This window comes from Vanacampus margaritifer, chromosome 11 (assembly GCF_051991255.1).
Source record: "Vanacampus margaritifer isolate UIUO_Vmar chromosome 11, RoL_Vmar_1.0, whole genome shotgun sequence".
NCBI classification, from domain to species: domain Eukaryota; kingdom Metazoa; phylum Chordata; class Actinopteri; order Syngnathiformes; family Syngnathidae; genus Vanacampus; species Vanacampus margaritifer.
This window is the reverse complement of record NC_135442.1, coordinates 17831266-17855934: the sequence shown is the minus strand read 5'-3', so window position 1 is coordinate 17855934 and position 24669 is coordinate 17831266. Positions and strand designations below refer to the sequence as shown.

Here is a 24669-nt window from a genome sequence, read left to right as displayed (position 1 = left end):
GGAAGAAGCGCAGGCGGGAGGGACGGAGTTGAGAGAGAGGCTTTGCCAGTCTTAATCCCCAGAGTGGAGTGAGCGCAGTACGGCAGGAAGTCAAGCCCTGGAACTCAAAATAGTCTGCTGCCCATCTAGGCAGGTAAATGCTTCTGTGCAGGGAAGCAGCAAATGAGTGCCGGTAGGTAAGATAACCAGCAGTCTCTGTCTTATTCAACCCCGCTGGGTCAAAATGTGTCCTGTTATCTTTGTAAAGGCAATATTGCTCTTGTGTTGGATCTCTTCAGATTTTACAGTTTGACCTAATGTGCGCAGTACAGAGGAACCTCAAAATTGGAGCAGTTTTGGGGAGCAGCCAGAAAAAATATGCCACCAAACTGTGTGTCATAGAAAATGGCTGTTTGGATGTTGCAATCCTTTCTGAACATCTGTTTTCAAAAAGATGACCAATCAGCAGGCAGATTGCACTGGAGGCCTTTGGACATTGCTGGTGCAAAGGAGGCAACCTCAGGACTTACGTATTCACGGATGGCAGCCCTGCGCTCGTCTCTCAGCCCTGACCACGTTCACATCCTCCGCTGGTCACCAGAGCTCAAGAGTTGATGTTTTGTTGGGAAGAGGACTTCACTGCTAGCGCTGATGCTCAGGTGAGAACATACAGGACTTTCAGAATCAAGCTCAATTATTTGTCATTTCATGTGTCTGGGATATGTTCCATCTTGCCCATGATCCTAATGAGGTCGGAAAATGGATGCATGGATTTATGGTCCAGTGCCTCATGTGACCAATCTGTTCCTGAGAGGACAACAGTGAATCACCAAAATTGCCCTCTAGGACGGTCCAAACATGTAATGCTTCAAGGCAAAAACTCGTTTTCTGTCACGTAAACTGTTGGAACATAATTTGACTAGAAATTAGCTAGCTATTGCTGCACAGGGGATGACTGGAAAGTTTGAAATTAGTGCAGTGGTTCACACACCTGACCTCTGTGCAGGTAGTTTGCTTCCAAATTAGTGGCAACGAGATAACGTCAACGATTGTCTCTCACTATACGCACAATGCCATTTGATGGCGACTAGTCCAGGGTGTAGTCTGCATTTTGTGCAACTTCACATGAACACATGGCACAAATAAACAAACAAGCCTCTCATTCGCACCCATGGACAATGTAGAGCAAGGCATGGTCACCAGTTGGCCCCAAGGACAACATGAGTAGCCTGCGGGTCTGTTCCAAAAATACTTAATAATTGTCAGTGATTTTCTAGGAATCATTTGAAAATGTAAACAATAGAAGAGATTATTGTGAGAGATCATTAACATGATTAGTGTCGTCACATAAATGAGTGTCAATATTATTAATGATAACTAGGGCTGTCACTGATCTTTTTAGAATTGATTATCCTATAGATTATTCCATCAGAATTGCGCGTTTCAATGCAGAAATTTCTGTCAACCAATTTGGTGGCCGATTTAGCTGAGTTAGCTGATCCCCAGCCCTAATAATAACATACAACATCATTAATTCATTTGCTCCCAAAAACATAAATATGTTCTATTTCAAATATTTAATATGTTCTATTTTAAATATTTTCTTAAATATTTAATGCAGCCTCTGAACTGAAGAGAATGCTTGAAGCAGTGGTAGTTATTACAAAAATGGCCAACAGGTGGCAGAAGAGTATAAGATCAACCAGGGCCAAGTTGCAAAAAGCTCTTTTCCACACTGTTTTACAAATTTGTGAATAATGATGAAACTTTGCTATATTCTAATACTAATTGCTGCAAAATGGAAACAGATAGAATTTTTGTTCCTGATGAAAGGAGAGACTCTAATCTTTCTTTTGGTAGGTTCCATGTTTTTAATAGCAATAAAATACAATATTCTGTAGGCCTCTCAAAATCAGTCCAAATCCAGTAAAACAGCTCGGAGCAAAGGGGGTTGCTTTAGTGAAAATGACTGGGAGTGAATGAGTTAAACGCAATTTGTTTTTTCAGCAGCCAAGAATTAACTCACTAACTCAGGTTGGTGACCTCTATATTGTCTTCATTTAACCACATGAATGTTTTGTATTTGGAATGTTGGAGGAAGAGACCCGATGAAAAGACTGGAATAAATGTAAACGCCACACAGGAAGGCCAGAGCGGAGATTTAAACCCAAAACTGTGGAACTGCGAAGCAGATGTGCTAACCACAAGTTCACTCTCGGCCATCTGTGCATTAACACAGGAAGACTCTGGTCACATATTTTATGTTCTTTCCACCCTCTTTTCTTTCTTCTCCATCCTTCAACCGCCCAACCACCCTCGTAGCAACCCCAAGGTGTCTCTCAGGCCTGACATTCAGATTTGGGCCAATGAAAAGTTGCGCAGGGCATGGGGAGAAAAAGACTACAGTGGAGAATAAAAACGAGGCCTGTCAGAGTAGAGAGGTCACGTTGAAGGAGAAAGGTGTTAATGAAAGTACAACAAAGGATGACGACAGGGGGCGACTAAGGGTTGGCGATAAGAGAGATAAAGGGAGAGTTGTGTTTTGGCTTAACACCAGCCCTCCAGTCTAATCTCCCACGGGGACAAAGAATTCTTAATAAGGAGGGAGAGGTGGGTGCTCGGTCCGTATCGCTGCTCACATGTCGATACGTTGTTTGTGTGTTGACTGATGAAAGACAAGAAAAGCGCTGGAATGCAAAGTACACCACCTCTCCACAGGGGTCTAATTATTGAAGCACCAACCTCATTCTGCAACACATTTCTTATATTCCTTCTGGCTTTCCTAGAAAATATCCACAATGTACATGAAGATAGAGTGGTGCCTTTAGGGTAGAGAGGTAGGAATTTTTCTTATTGACAAACAATATAACATGATGACGATAACTCAAGACGCAATAATCGTGATACTTTGCCATTACCACAAAAACAGATTTTTATGTTGGCAATCTAAAGTCACGTAATTTGTAGTGTGTCAGATAATAGCGTTTACTTGAAAAAACTCGTCTCAAATTTCTCTGTACTGACAATCATTCGTCATCCATTGATTTAACTTAAATTGTCACTGTAAAACTGGAGAAGTACACTATTTATTCTACTACTTTAATATGTTTTTTATATATATATATATATATATATATATATATATATATATATATATATATATATATATATATACATATGCAAGCTTGTAATAGCTCCCGGAATGCATTTATGGCTGCGAACTGACATTACTGTTCGCAGCCATCTTTGCCGGCGAGGAGCAAAACTCTGATGTCACCACGTTGAAAGCCACGTGGCATTAAACTAGAGATGTAACGATATTCAAACATCACAATACGATAAATATCACGATGTGAACCTCATGATACAATAATTATCACGGTATTGTGGGGAGGTTGGTGAGATAAAAAAAAACACCTCACGATACTGTGTAAAAACTCACGATATTGCTGGTATAATTGATTTATATGAGAGATAATCACTGCAGTGACCAAAACATTCCTAATTAAAATTAAAATGCACTAATAAACTAACCACCAGAGGGTGCTAGACCTACACAAATGGAAATCAACCTCACTTTTTTAACAGATGTGCTACTTTTAATATCATGACATGACGACAACGATATTGTGGCAATTTCAATATCGCGGTATCACAATATTGCAGTTATTGTCACATCCCTACATTAAACGTGATTGGCGACGCCCGTTTGCTGATGATCAAGATGAGACAGGTGGAGGTGCTGTCACGAATGTAAGTTTCTCCCACCATAAGAAAACCGTAAGCCAGAAGCTGGGTCAGGTTACATCCTTTCAATTTAAATAAATAATAATAAATAAATAATTGACACATTTAAATCCATAGCCATGCGATCTGGCGTCTCTCACTCAGTAGTAACTACTGTAATGGGCGTGAGTGACAGTCTGTCAATGTGGTGACCGTCGCAACCACCCCAAACATGGCGACGAGTCTTAAAATTAACAAGCCCAATTATTTTGGCAATAGACACAAAAATGAGAACACCAGGTATTTATCAAACTTTACAATATATGCTCCATTTTCCAATCAATACCCGGAAATGTTGCTCCGGAGGTATACTTTAAGTGAACTGTATACACTGACTGGGTAAAAAGATTCTGCTTATTCTACTACTCGTTCAACTCAGCTTGCTAAGTACATGTTAACTCTGGATAAATAGACTTTACTTGGGAAAAAAAGTCCGGGAACTCGTTGCCTTAAAAATGTCTAAGTAATGACTATTTCTGCCCAGTCATCACTTTAACTCAATTCATTAAGTACGCATTACAAAAAAAAAAAAAAAAAAACTCTTTTTGTTTGTTCCTGAATGTCAACATCTTTCAAATCAAAGTGAAAGTGGAAGTCAAATCAAAAATGTCTTGAGGTCAAGGTCAAGGTTTATTTATATAGCACATTTAAAATACTGCAGGTAAACAAAGTGCTGCACATATTATAAATAACACTATGGTAAAACTGCAACTTTATAGTAACTTTACATTATGTTCTATGTGCTTCCACTAGTCTAAACATGGTGTTCTGATTGCGTTTGTGGAATATGAATGACGACAAAAAAATCCAAACTGTATTTATCCATCTCACGGGGCGGCCATTTTGCCTTGTACTTCCACTTGCGAATGTCATGTGACCAAACCCTGACAACAGTTGACAGAGATTAGACTAATTAGACTAACATATTGTTAAGAGAGTTTTTTACTTGACTTCCCATTTAAAGAGTTCCATGAAGCTTGGATTGTGATGATTGAAGGCCTCATAGAACTCTTGTGTCAGACTCTTACAACCACACAACTAAAACATGTTCATGTTTAAATGAGTTGGCAAAGTTTTTTTTTTCTTACTTCATTCTATAGTCCATTTGTGTTGGTTATGGTATCAGTGGACACCACCTGGTGAGTTTGCACCTGCACTGAACCTCCAGCACTGTGGCCATTCAAATAAAAGACTAGCCTGCCTCTTTCCTCTGGGGAATTTGGAAGAAAGACTGCTCCGAGTGTGCTGGCAGTGAGTCCATTGCATTCCATGGCTGTGTGCATGTGTGGTTTTTAGGAGGCACTTTTCCCAGGCGGTCCCAAGAGATAAAGCCCACTGAGATGCTCTTATGGCAACACACACCAACACCATCGAAATCCAATCCATGCTTAGTGCCTGCGTCCCGCCTTTTGAAGTTCCAACTTGGAATATTCAAGTGTGGTGAATCGCCTGAGCTGCTCTGTTTCCATCAGTGGCCTGAATCATCTCCCGACACCACCACCACAATCACTTTATGTTTTACAATACTCTGACTGGAAACTGCAGAAAAGAAGAAGAAGAAAAAAAAAGTCAATGTTGTACATATTGTATCATTTTAAAATCATCTGCACCATTAAATAAATGCATTTTGTGGTTGTAATTGGTGAAGAACTTTTGCATCATACTGAGAGATGTTTCTAATACATAGTTAAATTAGGTCGCCAAAATACAGCAAACGCCCATCAGTCTGATTCTACAACACTGCAAACTACACTGTAAAACAAAACAAAACTGTAATAGAACAGAATTGTACATTTTATTTTACAGGTTTTTCTTCTGTATTTTAAAAATATCATTTAATTTAGAAACATAAACTCTGATCTTTTACACACAAAAAACTCCATTAGAAATACATATATTGATTTGTTAAAATATTTGTCTGTTTTTTAATGGAATAAAATGTAAAATTCAACTTTAAAACCCTAAAAAGAAAAAAACCCATTTATATTTACTGAGAAATTAACAGTAACAATCCGTAATTTAATTTCTTTGTGAACTGACAATTTTTTAAAAGTGAAAATAACTACAATTTATGTAATGTCTTATAGATGGTTGCATTCATTGTATTAACATTTATTTTGAAAGGACATCTAATGATATATATATATATATATATATATATTGAAAAAAAAAAGGGGGGGGGGGGGTTAATGGAAGGTAATTTTCCGGCAGCTGGGGCGCCAGAAAAATACTGGCAAATAACAGAAAATTACTTTCTCGTAAAAACACCCCCCCCCCATAATTAAAGTACATTTTGAACTGTAATTTTGGCAAGATTGAGAGGGTGAATAATACGTAAAGCAGACAATTGGACTTACGGATGCTTCCTCTGCTGAGGCATCAGCACTGCCAAGTATACATTTCATGAGATATAAAATGATAAAAAACCAGTGGCATCGTGGATCAGTGGTAGAGTGGTCGTCTGGTATCCCTGAGATTGTGGGTTTGATCATAGCATATGCTTGAGCAAAATACTGAGCTCCTAATGCTGTGTCATCAGAAGGTGAATGTCTCGTCAAAATGGTGGAAAAATGCTATATAAATGAATTACCCTAACAATAAACGCTTGCAATTTTGAACCCAATATCTAATCTTTCACCAGTTGATGGCCATGTTCTGAAAGATTAATCACAAATTTTCCCCCATTTTTTGCCATATATTGTTATATTACATACAATCTTGTTGAAATTACAGTTTAAAACTGTACTTTAATTATGGAAAAAAATTGTTTTTACGAGAAAGTAATTTTCAGTTATTTCACAGTATTTTTCTTGCGCCTCAGCTGCCGGAAAATTAAGGTTTTTCATGACTTTTATTTTTATTTTTAAGTGTTCAACCATAAAATACTTTCTTAATATGTTTGCATTCATACTAAGAGGTTGTCATGGAACATTACAAGAGTTTACCTTTAGTTCATATTCATTTACAGTAAGAGCACTTCATGTTTGATCAGCTGGAGAATATTGACTTTAATGTTAATTAATATTGCGTTTATTGAAAAACATCCATCATTTATCCAAAACGCTTAACTTCACAAGGGCCATTGATTTAGTTATTAAACTGCAGCAGTGAGTTACAAGGACGTTTAAGATTGGTATGAATAGAACCGCATCAGCATCTTTAGTTTGTTAAAGAAACACGGGTTACATATAAAAGGAGAGAATTTATGCAGACTCAAATCACATTCTGGATCAGGTGATATCAGAACTGTAAAATAGAGTATGACAGAGTTATTACAGATGACATGTTGAGTGTCAACAAATAAGCAACCTTGAGCTACGTCAGAAGATGGATGAAGTCATTTGATATGATGTTTCTGGGGGTGTAAGGGGCAGGAGACATGTTCCTGTGGCCCTGAGGCTTAGCTCATGGCAGATGAAGGTGATGTGCGACGCGATGAGCTCATTTTAAGCAGCCCCTCTCCAGAGGGAACGTTCTGACAAGAGCGCCGCTAAGGCGGTTGAGCCCTCGCCGGATTAAAATATTCCATCTCATCCCGACTGCTGTTGGGTTTATAGAAATGTCAGCGCCAGAGAGAATCCTCCCTCGTGTTTATCGCGGTGTGCTCTTCCGCAAACATGCTCCAAAGTCATCAAATATGACGTTGCTGACGAAACAAACCTTGGATTTCGTTGGATTCTAAATACTTTGTTGTAATCTAATATCCGATTCCAAGCGGTTTGTATTGCGCTTATATATGATAAAGCCACTGAGTTACTTTACCACAGAAGTCAACCCCCTCAAAAAAATTGGGGGGACAATAATATGTTCTATGAAGCCCCACTAGTCAAAATACGCTATTCTGTTTAAAATTGTGTCAGAGAAATATGAGTTAAGATGCAAAATTTTTAGCCATCTCAGGGAGCGGCCATTTTGCCACTTGCTGTCGACTGAAGATGACATCAATGTTGCTGAGGTCTCAGGTAACAACCAATCACAGCGCAGCTTCAGAAAACAGGTGAGCTGTGATTGGTCAATGCCTTAGCCCTGAGCAACGGTGATGTCATCTGCAATCGACAGCAAGTGGCAAAATGGCCGCTCCCTGAGATGGCTAAAAATGTTGCATCTCAACTCATATTCCTCTAACACAATATTAAACAGAATAGCTTATTTAGACTAAAATAGAAAATTAACCTATATTTCTCAATTGAAACATTTCTTTTCAGATCTTTAATTATCAATTCCACACAACAACATGAAAGCAAGAAAAAACAAATAATAGTTCATGTAAGGTCAATTTGTGTTTTTTTTTTTGTTTTTGCTGATTTTTTTATTATGAGTATTTGATCTTACCTTTATACTTAACATGCTGTGAAAGCCCCAATTATAAAATTACCCCCATGTCCGGTATCATAACTGCATGTTTGATGTTTCTAATAAACCAAAGTCAAAATCAGTAAAGAATTTGACGAGTTAAAATGAATTTATTGGAGATAAACAATTAGCTCAATACAAGTGAATGGAAGAGATTGCCGAGTACTCATGTAAAATGGTGGCTAGGTCTGCACATCCTCAACCAGCCTGTAGTTCCTTTAGTAGTTATGTACTGTATGTCTATGGGCTTTTGGTACGTGTTGTGTATGGAATGTGAGAGGAGAAAACCGGGCCGGTGCTCTCCAGATGAACAACCCGACAAGCTGGTCAGCAGCGGAAAGAAGACTTCGTCGAGTCAGCTCAGTTGATTGGGAAAATATTTCATTTGTGGTCAAAAATACAGCTGATGTGAACACGATTGTCCTTCAAAAATGGCTGCTCGGTCAAACGGCTTGCACAGAGACATATTTTCAGAAATTCTGTAGGCAGAAAGCAAAAGATTTCTTTGAATGTAGCCCCAAGCATTTTTATATCAGCAAATTAAAAGTACTTTTTTCCCAACAATACATGCCCCTTAACACATCAGTCAGAATCAATCACACTAACTATATAAAGTATGTTTAAAAGTATTTGTGTATTTGCAGGATTGTGGTGGTGAGGTATGATTTTATTTACGTCGTATTTTGTATGTTTTGTGTATTATTATTATTATTATTATTATTTTATTTATTTAGTAACAACACAGAACCCAAAAAATTGAAGGTCGTTTTGAGGGCATTGGGATGAATTATTTGCATTTCCATTGATTTCAATGGGGAAAATTGAGTAAGCTGAGTTCTGAAAATTATCCAAATGAATTAAACTCATATGTCAAGGTACACTGTACCTTAATGGATATATTTTATTCAAAATGAGAAAAAAACGGACACCAGCATCAAAATGAAACTCCTGCTAACTAGTGAAACAAAGTGAAGAGTCCAGCGCATGCTAGCATTAGCATTCGTGCTTATTTTTGTCATTCTGCAGTGGTTTAGAGTGGTTTATGCGATCCACACACTTGGAACCATTGCTGACCTGACCAATAGAAAATGTTTTTGCCAATGGAAAAGCCTTACAAGGGAGCACGGTTGGTAGGTGTAGAGAAAAGTGGACATAACATCACGAGCAGACATTGTTGTGTGTAGCTACGATTGCAACATCCACAGGCAAGAAGCAGGCAGACGCTCTAAAGCAAAACATAGCATTTACCATTCATCTCATAGCCGGCTGCTCTCCATGTGCCTGATAAGCACCCTGCAGACACCTCCTGGGCTGCAGTCAGCCAGACAGATTAGCTCCCCTTTGCCATACTCACACATACCGCGTGTGTGTGTGTGTGTGTGTGTGTGTGTGTGTGCGTGCGTGCGTGCGCAGTCCAGCGAAAGCACTAACCAAACGATTCATCTATTCTATCTGTGAAGTTCATTGGTCAGATTCATGTGAGCAAGCATTGATGTATGCTTTGTTAGCAGCACGGGGAGAGCCACTAGCCCAGTCAGTCATGTTGATGTCTCTTATGGCTTCTAAACACCAATCCGACATCAGCCAAATGTGACCGATACCAACTGTGGCGTCAACGCATATCACGCTAAAAAAAATGACCAAAATGCACACTGTAATAGATACACACTTTAAAGGGGAAGTCAACCTTAACTAATTCTTGACAATAATATGTTATATGTGACCTCACTCGTCTAAACATGACATTCTGATTAATATTACATTTGTGGAATATGAGTTATGAAGCAAAATCCAGACGTTTTTTATCCATCTCAGGGAGCGGCCATTTTGCCACTTGCTGTCGACTGCAGATGTCATCACAATGCCCACGGGCACCATGTTGATTCCTGCTAAATCATCCATGGGTACGAATTTGAATGTGAAAAGACAACTTCACGTATTTCCCCCACTTTTAGCTGAGAAATTCCCTCTTTTGTAATGAATGGTGATGAAACCAACCCCTCCCTCCATAAGAAAATGTCGACCCAGTCCTCTTACATTGTGCTTCATGAATCAAGAACAAAGTGACAACACAATATGACACAAATGACTTCATTCTTCTTTTTTTTTCTTCTTTTTTTTTATAGACTTTCGTCTACCCTTTGGTCATCCCTAATATTATGCCTGATGAGTTCACATGTTGAAAACGTGAGAAATTGAGGGTGCGTGCGTGGTTTTGAGTCAAAGTGGCTGCAGGGTGAAGAATACCAGGTCCCCTCACAAGGTTCTTGCAGCGAAAAAGATGATGAATTCCACACGCAATACTTATACAGCCTCTCGGCGTGGTAAAGTTAACTCCCCACATGAAAAATGGAGCAACCTCTGCTCTAAACTCTGCCACAGGGCTAAACGTAGGCAGTCCTCCAAAAACCAAAACTGGCAAAGGATATCCTTAAGCATCGTCAAGATGTGCCACTGATCTGCACAGATTCGCTTTTTCAGGCAGGAAATAGCGGCTCGCATGTTATAGTATGTTACAGACGAGAGCCCATCACTCAATGCAAAAGCTAATAGAATGTTGAGAAACTTTGTAAGGCATTTCTGTGAGTACACAGCGACCTGAAAAAAAAAACACACAGAGTGCAGATTGGCCCACCGGCTGAGTTGAGAATAGTGTGTTGGTTGAAGATAAGATTTTCTCTGATGTCCTGATTCCTGTGATATTCCTAAGCCAAATGGGCTTCTACTGGGGAGCGCTTTGAAACGGGGTGTTTGGTCTTGTATGATACTGTGGAAAGCTGAAGAGGTGGGGGGCATCCTAAAAACACACTATAGTAGATCCCAGTGTATGACATTTCACCATGACCAATTCTGGGTGGTAAAAGTTGGAGATTTCTTCACTGGCACCACCAGAAAACAAATCCTTACATGTCATTGGACGAAGAAAGATGAAAAAAAAAAAGGGATAAATAGCTTGAATTGTTATTTTAGTCTTCTTCTCCACTTCCAAAATGTCAATGTGGTAAGTGTCAGTTTTAAAGATGTCTAGTGAGGTAAACTGCATTGTTGCATGGTGATTGACATTTATTGGAAATGCAACTGGACATGACAAGGTTTTAGAGGGGACCGATGGGTGAAAAGAGAAAAGGTGTGATTAAAAAAATATATATATAATAGAATAACACAATATGTGACATACAAAGGATTCTTGTTTGTGGAGGGAAGGCAGTATCACGCCCTGTGACGTAAAAAGTAGCACATAGAACAGGACAGGACAGAACAGGACAGGCAAGGGGTAGTGAGCAGGTTTATTATAGTTTTGGAATTTTCATTTTAATTATTTTTTATTTCATTTTGGGTTTTGTTTTTGAAATTTAGTTAGTTTTAATTAGTTTTCAGGCCGATTCGGCTAGTTTTTATAAGTTTTAGTTATTTTAAAAAATGCTTATTTTTAGTTTAGTTTTAGTTAGTATTTAATATTAGTTTTTGTTTAAAAAATGTGTATTACTTGTGTGCAATATTTAATAAACACCATGGTAAAATGAAAAAAGTAACGCATTTCTTACCTAACATTGCATTTCAGCTGAGTTTTTCTATTGGCTGCTGCTTGATGGCATCCCTTGTGTTTGACACACTTTCAAACATCCTTATTCCGGTTAATATCGAAATATATCTAAAATCACATTAAAAAACAGCCCCAAAGTCTCATGTATTAAATTAATTACCAAAGACTAAAACAAAGGACAATTTTGCTATATATATATATATATATATATATATATATATATATATTTATAGTTAATTTTAGTTAGTTTTGTAAACTTATAATGTAGTTTTCATTTTTTAGAAAGCATTTTCAATTTTTTTTTTTTCCGTTAACAAAAATGTTTTTTTTTTAATTTTAGTTTAAGTTATTTTGTTACTTTTCGTTGACTAAAATAACTTTGGTAGTGAGCCAAGTGTGTGGCTATGCAGTACCTAAATACCTGTAGGGACATGAGTGCAAATGAGTGTTAGTCATCTGAGTTGCTGTGCTGGCACGATGAGGATGGGCAGATTCAAGCTCACCCACCCGAGAGGAAAGCTCGGGCCAGGTTTCTCGCCGTAACAACAAATGAGTCTGGTCACAGTTGCCATCAAACACTTTTCCGAGGCGGTGTAAACATGGCCAAACCGACAGTGGGTGGGGACTTTCCACGTATGTAGCATGTCTCCCAGTCTGATTAGTACAACCGTAGGCAATACACGGTGGCATTTTCACCATAGAGACAGAAAATAACATGAAAACGCCGCAAAGAAATCAATGTATTCAAGTTTGGCGGCCTTAGCAAATGGCAAATGTAAAATGGCTGCCGATGGTTTCACTTCTCCCAACGGCATTGATATACTGCATTCGAGGATGGTCGGAAGTCGGATATATATATCCAAGTTGTTTATTCCCAGCTCCGACCTGAAAGCGTTCAAGGCGAAAGTAAACAAGCAAAATGGCGGATAGTGATAAATTGGTCCTCAAAACTTTTTTTTTTTTGTCTGAGAGAGTTCAGTATTGTTCATTCGGTAATCTTACCGATATGACATGTCGAAACTAATTTTGACCTCTTGTAAACTTTTGTTCTCGCAATTTTGCTTCATTGATTGTTTTTATCTTTTTTCATAAGCATTCCATACAGTTTAGTCGTTCACCGTATAATTTTATGCAAGGAGATAGCGGCATACTGTCACGTACGTTGTGTTACGTGAAATTATGTTGAATATTTATGAATGAAGAAAGCTATCTAGTTTTACGCTCGAGTAAATTGTGTTTTACCATTCATGGTGTGTGTTTCAAAGTAGTCGCCATTGTAGAGCGACGCCACATATTGTAGTCCATCGGCGAAGTCGGGGTCCTTTTTTCCCCGACTTCACAAGTGGAATTTCCGAGTTCAACGCGACGTTCCCGTACACACTTCCTTGTTTGAACTCGGAAAAGTCCAACTTCCGACCATCCTCAAATGCAGCATTAGTGCATTCATATATAATTCCGTGATCTTGACACACGTCTTAGTTTGAAATAAATGCTTCCAGTGTGTCAGCTGCTGTTTTTAATGACTGTATGTGTTTCTATTCATTTAAAACTGAGTTTAATGCTGAATGAAAATGATCGTCTCACCTGCATGCCATTTTGAATGTTATAAGGATGGAATTCCGCTGCCGAAGAGTAACGTTGCTCACGAAGAGTATGGCACTGCAGATAAACAAATTCTGATTGCACAATACATTTTGAACCGGGCCGAACATCGGTCAATGGCGACCTGTCCAGACTGACTGAAGTAAGTGGGTGTGGCTTGTCAGGCTAGGTGACACCACCCACGCCCAGGGACCCAGGGCAGTCTGCCAGTACCACCGAAACACCTTGACCAGCCCCCAGGAGGACACGTGTTGGTTGGGTAATATCTGGCGGTGCGAACCTCAAACACAAGACATTTTTGTCACTGTTTTAATTTCAGGTGGGTGGTTGTCAGTCACATTTCTATCACCCAAAAGTATCCTGGAGCCTATCGTTAACAAACATTATTAAATTGTTTATACATGGCATGTATTTCCAAAATGGAAGATGGTTCCTTGGTGTTTTTTTGATTTCCAAGTTGTTCTCATCCATCCATTCATTCTTTTCTTTTTTTCTTCTGGAGAGCTCAGTATTGTTCATTCGGTAATTTTACCGATTTGACATGTCATCATCATTGCTCTTTTTTTTTTTATAACCCTAACCCATCCATTCATTCTTATTTTCACCAGCTGACATTGGGTGAGAGGTGGGGCAAAAATAGACAAAACAAGCAGTCACATTCACATATACCATTTAGAGTGCTAACCAGTCCGCCTATGCGTGCCACCAAAGTTGTTCTCATTTCAAAACTAATTTTCCCATAGTAAAAAAATAGAATTATCACTAAAAAAAAAATTGCCATCATAAAACTGACCTGCGCAGGCAATGTTTTAAATATGGCCCTACTATGTGACTGTGATTCAGTGTTGGTCATCATGGTGGTACTTTGGGAGCCAAGTATTTTTTCAAGTGGTACTCTGGAAGATTTTTGAAAACCACTGTCCTAAATTAAAAATACTGGCAGTTACATTTCAAGGACGGAGCAACAATGCCAAACATAGCTGCTATGAGGCTTGTTTTCTATTCTATATGGAATAATCTTCTTCTTTTTTTTTAAACCATGAATAAAATAACAAGCTCATCATCTTGGGTTTACAAACTGCTTAATTATTCATTCCACGTTAGGCAATCATCTGGCAATGTATTGAACCCACCAAAGACTATAAACTAGGAAACTGCAGTGTGTAACATAGGCTTGTCTTGGTCCCCTCAGACAATTAAACTTTATTTGACTTCATCTTTGTTTGTCTGATAGTTTAGCTTGATTAAATGTATATCAGTCAAACACATTAAAGCATATATATACAGACAGATTGATTTTAGAAATGACATTGTGGGGTCTGTCATTCAGCTATCTTAGTTCAGATCCAAATCGTTGAATCACAAAACCAGTCGTACAACTTCCTCAACCGTCAACTACGCAATTGAATGGTTTAACGCAGTGATTCCCTACCAGGGTGCTTTGGCACACTGTGCAACATGAAAGATTATCAGGGGTGTTGCAGAAAATAGTCTAATTTCACATAATTTGGCTGCAAATTAATATTGATTAATTTAGAATATATTTTTTGTTTATCTATCTATGCCAACAATATAGTGACAGGCAGAAAAATTAAACTATTTTCCATTAGATGATAAAGGTAAAGATGTATATTCACCTCTTGCCATTCATATACAACATAATAAGTCATGTTTAACTAAACAAGCCAAGATTTTACACTGAGTAGGCTAAATAAATTTGAGTACTATTTCAGTAAATATAAGGACCTTAGAAACTTTTTGTTTTGTATACTGTGATTAATGGTCCAATCATTCAAAACATATCTAAAAAGAACATGGACACAAAAATCTCTTAATTCTTCACAACACTAATCACCGCCTTTTATTTTGGTTTGTTCCTGCTTGTATTATGAATGTGTTGAGCAAGGTATGTGTGCTTTTTTTTTCTTTTTTTCTTTTTTCATGAAACCATGACCGCGGATGCTAAACAATGACTTTTCAGCCATATTGTTAGATTGCTGTGGTGTGAAAATATGGACATCGACTGCAAGAATCAAACGTTCTATTTCAATGACAGATTATTTTAAAATTCGTGTTTAGACATGTCATATGACTCTTGACCTGGCTGCTAGCTACCAGCCTACCACATGTACGTCTCTGCCATTGATGTTCATTGGTTCCATTTGCTGTCTGTATTGTAAATGGTTTAATGGGCTTCTCCCTCGAAATTATGGGCCGGTCTACCCCCAAAAGACGCTATGGCCCACCGGGCAGCTAGCCTGCATATGGGTGTCGGACCAGTGGAAAAAAGGTTAGAGGAAATTCACTTGCAAGCTTGCTGCTACTCGCTATTACCAAAATTACTAATAAAATGAAGCATGAATGTTAACTATAAAGTAAAAGCTTATGTAAATGTAATGTGCATTTGGTGGTGTCCCTGAAATCTAATTGTATTATTTGTGAAATCAATTTTTAACTTGACACAACACATGAAAATATACAAATTGTAACACTGAAAATGAGAGGGTTTTTTTTAGGGGGGGGGGGGGGGGGGTGCAAGACTACGACACCACTAGGACTCCCCTAAACCAATGAAAAAATACTGAGGAAACTGCGGCTCGTTAGCCTACACCGGTCTGTTGCGTCGCCATGTTGGCTCTAACTGTTTCACCCGGCCTCAAGGAACCCTGGGAATCCTCCCTGAGCCAACATGGAAGACGCTGGGGCGCAGTTTCACATCCACTGCTCTGGTGGGCGGAGCATGGCTTTCTGGGTTGCTCTGTGGAGCTGAACGAACCGAAGACGTTGATGTGGGGAAGAAAACACGAACCCGGAGAGGTGGAGTGAAGTAAAGCGCGTCGTGCGGGGACGAGACGCTTTTGGATTGTTCCCCGACAACTTTAGCTTCGCGAGAGAGAGGACCGACGGTGTGCAGCCACGTCCCGGCGGGCACGAAGGTTGTCAATCGCCGGTTTCTCGGGATGTGAAGCTCGGCGTAAACCCACCTGGACGCAAATTAAAGTGGACGCGAACAGCCGGCTAGACTGCTTGCAAAAGCCGAGGCTAGAGACGCTTGCTTTCTCACACCCGAGTGTGCCATCGGGAAAACTGGGAAAGGCGGGGCCGGACTAGTGGTCTCCCACACCGGGATTACCGAGCTCCCCCTACGCCGCTTCGTACCCAACGACGCAGCGGAAGTCTAGGGGGGAGCCGGGGGTGGTCGGGGGAGCTTCCACGGACGTCAACCGGGAAATATCCACCGACGACGACGCCGCCGTTGGGCGCGGGCGACGTTTGTCAGTCATTGCTGTCAACGGTCACCTGGTCGTGGCCCTTTTCCCTCCTTGTTTGGAGTCTAACCCAGTATTACTCAGGATTTGCACCTTCCCGGTGAAACTGGGACTATGGCGGACGACGATATTCTCTTCGAAGATGTGTACGAGCTCTGCGAGGTGATCGGGAAGTAAGTGTTTGCATCACTGTTATTCCTGCTTTTCAATTAGAATGCGCGCATATTGTAACGTGCACGCATTTAATGTGGCGTCATTGTGGTTGAATCAATAGTAGCCTCGCTGGTGTGTATGATCCTTTAATCCCTCCTGTGTCGACCCCTGAACTCGCTTGTAAGAGTGCAGTGCATTAATGAGACTCACACCAATAAGAAATGTCACGGAAAACAGTTGTTGCATTCCCACTTTTATTGCCAACATGGGTTTCGGATCCATTACGTTTGCACCAGTACACAACGTGATTGCAGTTGCTAACTTTCTGCACAGAGTAACGCGCACGCACGCACGCACACACACACAGTACCCTGAGTCACGCACGCCGCACACATCTGGTCATGTTTAGGGAATCTTGGCCACTTGGAATAACTTTCATCCCGAATGTGTGCAGTTGTGCACATCTTTTCCATCCAATGAGCCGCACAAACTGCAACTGACGCAAGTCGTCTTGCATTTTCTGCTTCGACGTTCAACTGATAAAGAATGAAGGAACCTTAAGTCGAGACACAGTTTACCGCCTTCCGAGGTGGTATCACAGCTGTACGGAGGCGGGAGGGCGCCTGTATTTAAGGGAATGCTGGAAAGGCGGGACAGAGGTGTGAAGTTTCACTTCTTCCGCCCTGTTGTGTTGAAAGCAAAGTCCGTTAACTAAGGCTTGTTTGGTTAGCACAGTAGGTTGAAGTGCCCAATTTAAAATTAATACCTACAGCACTGTTTCCTAAAATCTATTGAATAAAATCATATGTTTTACATCAGAAGAGATTTTTTTATTGTTATGCCTTCGTCACTATACGTCGCTGGCATAGATAGACCAACAAAGATGCATTATTTGTCGTGAACAATTTTAGGATTGAGGCGGCACAGCACACTGGTTGGGAATCTTTCCGTGCATTTGAAGTGACACATCAGATAATAGCTGTTTTTATGAAACACATGACACAGCCCGCATGCGCAGACGCCCTCATTTCACATTTGACCAAACCAACACGAGGCAGTGACAACACTTAAGGTAAACATGCATCCATTCATTTTCTATACTGCTTTATTCTGTTCATGGTCGCAGGGAACTGAAGCATATCCCTACTGACTTCAGGTTAAAGTTGCAATATGGAACTTTTTTTTCCTCCCGAAAATAACTTTACAATAAGCTTTTTATTTGACCATTTATGACTGAAATGCCATCTAATTAGTAGATTAACACCTTAGCTGTTCACAATGGGTACTCCTGCCAGCCTCTGCCCAATAGTTTTCAGACTGAATTCGGGTTAGAATTTCCCGCGCCCTGTCTGCGAATGTGACGTAATGTGTGTAGTGTGTGTGTGAGAAGAACGGTATGTGCAGTTTCATTTTTCAACAGCAGGTGGCAGTAGCGATTTGAAATGGAATATTCTACGTTCAGTGGCTTTAAAGGCAGACTACACCCACAGAGCCACACAAATACACTCTGGTTGTTTTTGTCACAATTTTGCCCCTTCCCGTCCAAGGACGTCAAACACCCGACAATAAGATTTCATTGTTTTACAAGATTATCCCTATGTGTGAGGTGTGTTAAGAGTGGATTTGACCCGATAATAGGATCCAAAACCAGTAGGGACCGACAATCTCAAATTATCAACATGTTCTATAGTTATGGGAAAAAAACTCTTCATGTATGTGTGGGAGTCAAGGTCTCCGCTAGTTGACTCTGCTAACTGAATGTAGCCAATCAAAGAAGCTCTCTTACTGACAAACTAGAAAGCCTCGGTAAATATAACAAAAAGTAATATCCTACCTACCCAATGTTCATCCATTTTCCTCCTTCAGTTGGGTCGCGGTAGTGCTGGAGGCTGTCCCAGCCCTTCGGGCGTTAAGCGGTCTAACCAATGTCGTTTTTGTATAAATGGGAGTTCTCTAGGCGGCAGGAATTATTTTTCAAAACAACTATTTCCTTTCAGAAATTACCACCTTATAACACTCCGCTCTCTGGTCTACTTCGGAAAAACTCGGCAACCATTTGGCGCATACCCGGAAGGGCCTGGTCGCCTTCGTGTATGTGAAGTCACGTGATCAAGCTAGAGCTTTCCCTCAGAGGACTGGATTATTGATCCATTGTGGAATTACGTATGTGGGGAGATCACTAGCTGTCAGTAAATTGGTCTCTCTGTTTGCTAGGTGACCTAACAACAACTGACTTACCCCATAAACAATTTCAATCTACACTTGTAGCCCTTACTATCGCTAAAAAAACAATTCTTGTTAACTGGAAAAATAAACAAACTCTGAATATCGACCAATGGTCTAACCTCCTCATAAATCACATTTTAATGGAAAAAATATCTGCCTCAAATAAAAACCAAATATCAAAATTTATAGAAACATGGTCTACGTACTGTATATAGAATTTTTTAACCTAATTCTGGTTACTTAATTCTGTCTGTTAGCGAGAGCCACTACATCGTGATAACTTACATTGATGTTTCTGCATTTGGCAATTTATTATTGTATTATATTATTAGTATGGGATTTTTTTTAATAGGCTTCAGGTGAACTGATGAATACACACACGCTCGCACGCACGCATGCACACACACACGCATATACACATACTCACCCACATACAAAAAAAATGTATATATATATATATATGTGTATATATATTAAAAAAAAAATGTTTATTTATTTATTTATTTTTTAAAAAGGAGAGCAATGATGATGTCAAATCGAATGAACAATACTGAGCTCTCCTAGAAAGAAAGAAAAAAAAAAGTAAATTGGTCTCTCCATTCTTATTGCTTAATTGAAACAGTATCATAGTGTACCAAAACCAAGATCTTGTAGACATATTACAGAGTCTAATTGTGTTATACTGACAGCTTGCTAAAATTGAAATGAGAACAAGTGAGGATCGAGTGGGCTTTACCATCTCCTGAGCTGCCAAGTGTTATGGATTACTTGCTGCCATGTTGCACCCAGTAGTGCTGGGTTTAAAAAATCGATATATCAAAATCGAATCGATATTCCTTTTCATAGCCCAATAACGATTCATAAAACCATGAATCAATACTTTTAATAAGCCCCTCAACATAAATTAATGTGCCTTCTCGCATCAAGGGGACATTTATTTTACAAAAAAGCCTAGTGTTTAATTTACTTACATTGTGCTGTGGTTGTAATCGATTTCAATCGTTATTTATTGTTTTGATCTGGTCATGTTCCAATAAGACATACATGATTACTGTAATTTGGATTAAATTTTAAATGTAAATATTCATATTTTTTCACACTAATGCACCAAGTAAGAGTAAGAAGTTTCTACTATTTATAGCATTGGTACTTCTGAGAATGTCTTCCATTTAAAATTGGCACCGAATGAAATCCTCAAAGGGACTGCAACATGAGAAATAAACTTTTTGACGCTTTTAGCCATGTTAAAATGCTAATTCCTCACCAAAAACATGACCAAAGTTGTGTTTTCCTCCATTAGCCCCTGTATGAGAATTTCTAGGTTATTGTGCTCTCCGAGCACCAGCCCCTCCCAACCTGAGAAAATGAGCTGTTGTCACGGTTTGAAGTCATTGCGTGCGGCCCAACCCCCGCACCGCCTCTGCGGACTAAACGCACGCCCACTTTCTCTGAGACCTCCCTCCATGGGATAATGACAAAAGTAACCTTTATCAATAAACATTCTGTCCAAATGGATTCAAAGCAATCAATTATTCTTCACATTTGCAATGCCAAAGTTTAATCAGATGACAATTGGCTGTCTTAAAATTTATTAACTGACACTGGTGTAAACTACAAGTAAAACATTTGCGCTAATGAATTTGAATGAATGGATAGTGTAGTGGATAGTGCGCTCGCCCCGTAAGCAATAGGGTGCTGGTTGGCGAACCTCTGTGGTGTTTTTTTTTCTTTCGGCTAACGTCTTGATGCTAACCCCGATCATATCAGGCAGCATTATGCCCGATGTCCGGTGAAATAATGCATCACTGCTCATTGATTAGCAGCAATGCTAGTGTACATGTCTTTTTGGCTAACGTCTTGATGCTAAACCCAATCTCTGCCAATCATATCAGGCAGCTTTTCACTGGGTTCCGGTGAAATTGTTTGATGCTATAATGCGATGGAATAAAGCGCATTTGAAGAAGCACTATTTGTCCCATTCATTCGTCTTTCTGTCACTGGTGAGAGGTTAGCGGCTGTTAAGTAGTCAACGTGTCTGTGTGTTAACATTTTTAGTTGTTGCTTTACCCGTTTATTTCTCTTTTCTGATTGGCTTTCGATTGTAGAAGGTGTCGTTCCATGTCTTTTTCATGTAAAAATACATCTCTGGGGAACCGAAATAGGCTCACGCTATCCTTCTGTCGGTTTGAACAAAAACTGTGAACTATGAACTATGAAATGAGAAAACCAGGGTTTTTCCTGGCTCAAATTGAGGTTTAGGTGGTGTCATCCTGACTATGATTACTGACAACTGATACCAGGTATCAGTATCGGTGCCAATACCTTATTTTAAGGTATCGCTACTCACAGTGGTGACCGATACCATTATAGGCAGCCCGCCTGCGGCCGTTTTACGATCAGGGACAAGAAATGAGAAATTATATGAATACAAGTTGCCATTAACTTCATGCAATTTGAAGGAAAAATAATATATTGGGATATATATGTCTTTCTTTAAAATCATCTGTGATTTATGGGTGAGGAATTTTATTTACTAGTTGTATCAGTAGCAATGACTACGTATCGGTCGTGGAAAAAAGCCTGAACATGTGCCATGATGTGCATGTAATCTGTAAATTCAAAGGACTTGCTTTCATATTTTTTTTACAGGCAACATATAATAATTCCTTGTTTCAATAATAAGAATAATAGTTCCAATAAGAATAAGACTATTAAAGCATTCATTAATTATCAGTCACTCAGGCTGGAGGTGGTGAGCAAATAAGGCCGCCTCTGAATTTTGTATACAGGAAAAACCCTGAAAACACATGACTTGAAATCATCATGTGCAATCTATTGTATGCTGCTCTTAAAAAATGTTTTACCATTAGCATTCCAAATCCACAAACAACATAAACATCTTCTAAATTGCTTTTGGCAGTTGGCAGCACGTGGCAGACACCTTTGTTAGGCGACTTAATCGCAACAGCAACAACCTGAATGTGCAGTGTGAGCAATTGTGTTAGCTTTTGTAGTCAGAATGTAAAAATACCACTTCTTGAATCGTACATGTGTTTTGTAAAGCAGGACTGCTTTAAATTCTAAACCGTTGCTACAAACTACCGGTACGTTGCTGCATTGTTCTTAGAATTGTGCGTGCAATTAACTCAAAACATTCCCTCGCTGCTGTGCTGATGCCACCGGGATGACTAATAACCCAAATGGGTTGTAAACGGTCTGTGTTTATTTTTTGATGGCCCATCCTCTCCAAGCGTTTATTCCCTTTCACATCCGTTGAGCTCACCCTTTTTGTTTAGCAAAATAAGCTTCAGTACCTGCGCTACACTGGGGGACGTAGCAGCTGATATCACAACGTTTCACCAACCAGCCAAGGAATGAAAGACTGTCGAGGGAGGCGCTTTCTTTGTTTTGGTACACAACAGAGGCGCTTGAATGAGCGCCGGAATGGAGTCCGTTCCTGCTTTGAGCAACACACGAATAAGCCAGCGTCATCCGAATGATGCCTTGCTTCGGGTGCACCAACCTGACAGTCACTCAGTCAAAACCCGGGTGACGACTTGCGGGTCTGACAGGCCGATTAGACCTGCACTGCATGTTTAGGCAAGCTTGAAAATGATGTCTTTAAACACATACGTGTGGCGATCTTAGCAGCGTCTTTTGTGTAGGACGTTTTGGACGTGTGCGCCGCCAGAGCTGACACGGGCCAGCAGAAACACTCAAATATGAGCCAGTTGTACAAACACACATCCGAGTTCTCTTACTAATTTAAGTGAATTATAGCCTGTAACCTTCCAGTACAAGTCAACCACTCTATTTCCTGCCACAGCTTTCTACTTCTTGTATTTATTCCTGAGAAGCAGAGTGAGACTACACATCGTGTAGAAGAACAAAGTTTTATTAGGGCCCGGTGGGGAAATCCACCATTTCTGTACCACTACCATATATTGATAATGTGTTCACTACTTCAATTAAACTTTATAAAGGAGTGGGCCTTAGATACAATTATTAAGTTCCATTCCTATGGGTGTCGATGTTACCCGTCAATCTATCAGCTTTGTACACTAATGCATTAGTGAAGTCATCATTACAGTGAATATTAGGGGTGGGAATCTTTGAATGTCTCGACACGATTCGATTCCGTTTTGTGGGTGTGCGATTCGATTTGGAATCGATTTTCGATCAGTAACGATTTTTTTATTCAAAATGATTTGATTGACAATGATTTTTCTTCAATTTACAGATGTTTAAGGAATCGTAATGATCTACTCCAGTCTGACTCACTAATGCGAATTAGTGCACTACTCTGAGCACTTTTATCACTCAAAAGAACAGCTCCACATTACAAAAAAATAACCTTTTATTGGAATAACTTGATCGTGACTGTTCCTTCTACTCTCTAATGTCGCTACAACTTAACAGTGTATCAGACCGCGAGGAACCACACTGCTCCTAAGTGGCCAAATCGGGTACAACATGAACAGTTGCTCCCAATAAAGGCACACACAAACAAAGGGAAGACAGTATAAAATAATTTAAATAAAATCGATTTTGGGACATTTAAAATCTATTCTGAATTGTACTAAATGAGAATCAAATTTTTTTTTTTGGGGGGGGGGCACATCCCTAGTGAATATGTATATCGCTGGCGTCGGACCATAACCTTGTACCTTCAAAATCCTCAATTTTCAGTAGACCCCAGAATTGTTTGTTTAACCATTAACATTGCATTTTCCAAGACAGCAAGCCATTTTCAACACTTTAGATTGGTTAATAATTTGTAAAAAAATAAATAATAAAATAATAACCTACACGTGTGGGCTGACCAATAGTATATGTTTTTGAGAAAAAAATTAATTTGCAAAATTATGATTTAGGAGTTTATAAAAAAAAACACTTCTAGGTGATAAATATAAAACAATCAAATGAAAATCAGTAAGTACAGATAACTGAGCAGCTCTTCTCGTGTCATGTGACAACATATATTTGTTGTCATTATGAAAATTTCATCATCATGCGTGATTCATAAGCTCGAAATGTGTGACAATCAGCCTGTCATGCTAACACGTTTTAGGATGATGTATTTTCACAGAAACTCTTGATAAATGATAGTGTCTGTTTTTTTCTATGCCACTGATATAATATGTAATATATTAATGTAAGAACATAATGACTCAAGTACATCTTTTTCAAAATAAATAAATTTTAATTCTGAAGAATACTTGAAATTAGGACTGAACAATTTTGGTAAAAAATCTAATTGCGTTTTTTTTTCCTACCCTCAAAAATTGCAATTGTGATTTGATTGGTATTATAAGTAAAATAGATGTAAAGGATGAACAAGACAAAAATGAAGCTAGTCAATTTAGGATGGACGATGCATCAGAGTCACTGAGAGGATCCAGAGTTTATGGTTACCCTGGTACAAGGTTTTCCATTAGCTTGACTCTCGCGTTAAGAGACAAGCCCATTCCTCTGGGCCATGCTCTCTTCTGGCTCATTTTCCAAAACAAATGCATAGTGTATAAACCAAAAGTTCACTTTTATTCCCAGGGTTGGCGCTTGGTCATGAAACTTTTTAGCCAATGTGGCTAAACATTATAAAAATCTCCTGGATTTTTGGGGGAGTTCGGCATAGCTTGATGGCAAGCTGCACATTGTAGTGGTAGAAATGGGCAAAGTTCTGCGCCAAATCGCCACAAATGAAAGAAATGAGGGTACTTATATACTGTTGCATCAGCTCGTCACCGTTTTAGCCCC

At 39.3% G+C, this 24669-nt stretch overlaps 1 protein-coding gene across 22 annotated transcripts in view; it reads left to right on the top strand.

The window, feature by feature from the left end:
* The first annotated feature begins 15960 nt into the window (after positions 1–15960).
* Positions 15961–24669, top strand: part of caska (calcium/calmodulin-dependent serine protein kinase a) — a 106566-nt gene continuing 97857 nt past the window's right edge. For 5 of the 22 annotated variants that reach the window (XM_077579557.1, XM_077579556.1, XM_077579546.1 and 2 more), the window contains exon 1: positions 15962–16706. In XM_077579557.1, coding sequence (XP_077435683.1) covers positions 16648–16706 — 59 coding nt within the window. In that variant the 5' untranslated portion in view covers positions 15962–16647. Of the gene's footprint in view, positions 16707–24669 lie in introns of all 22 variants that reach the window. The other 17 variants (XM_077579549.1, XM_077579547.1, XM_077579555.1 and 14 more) reach the window with 5 other exon arrangements.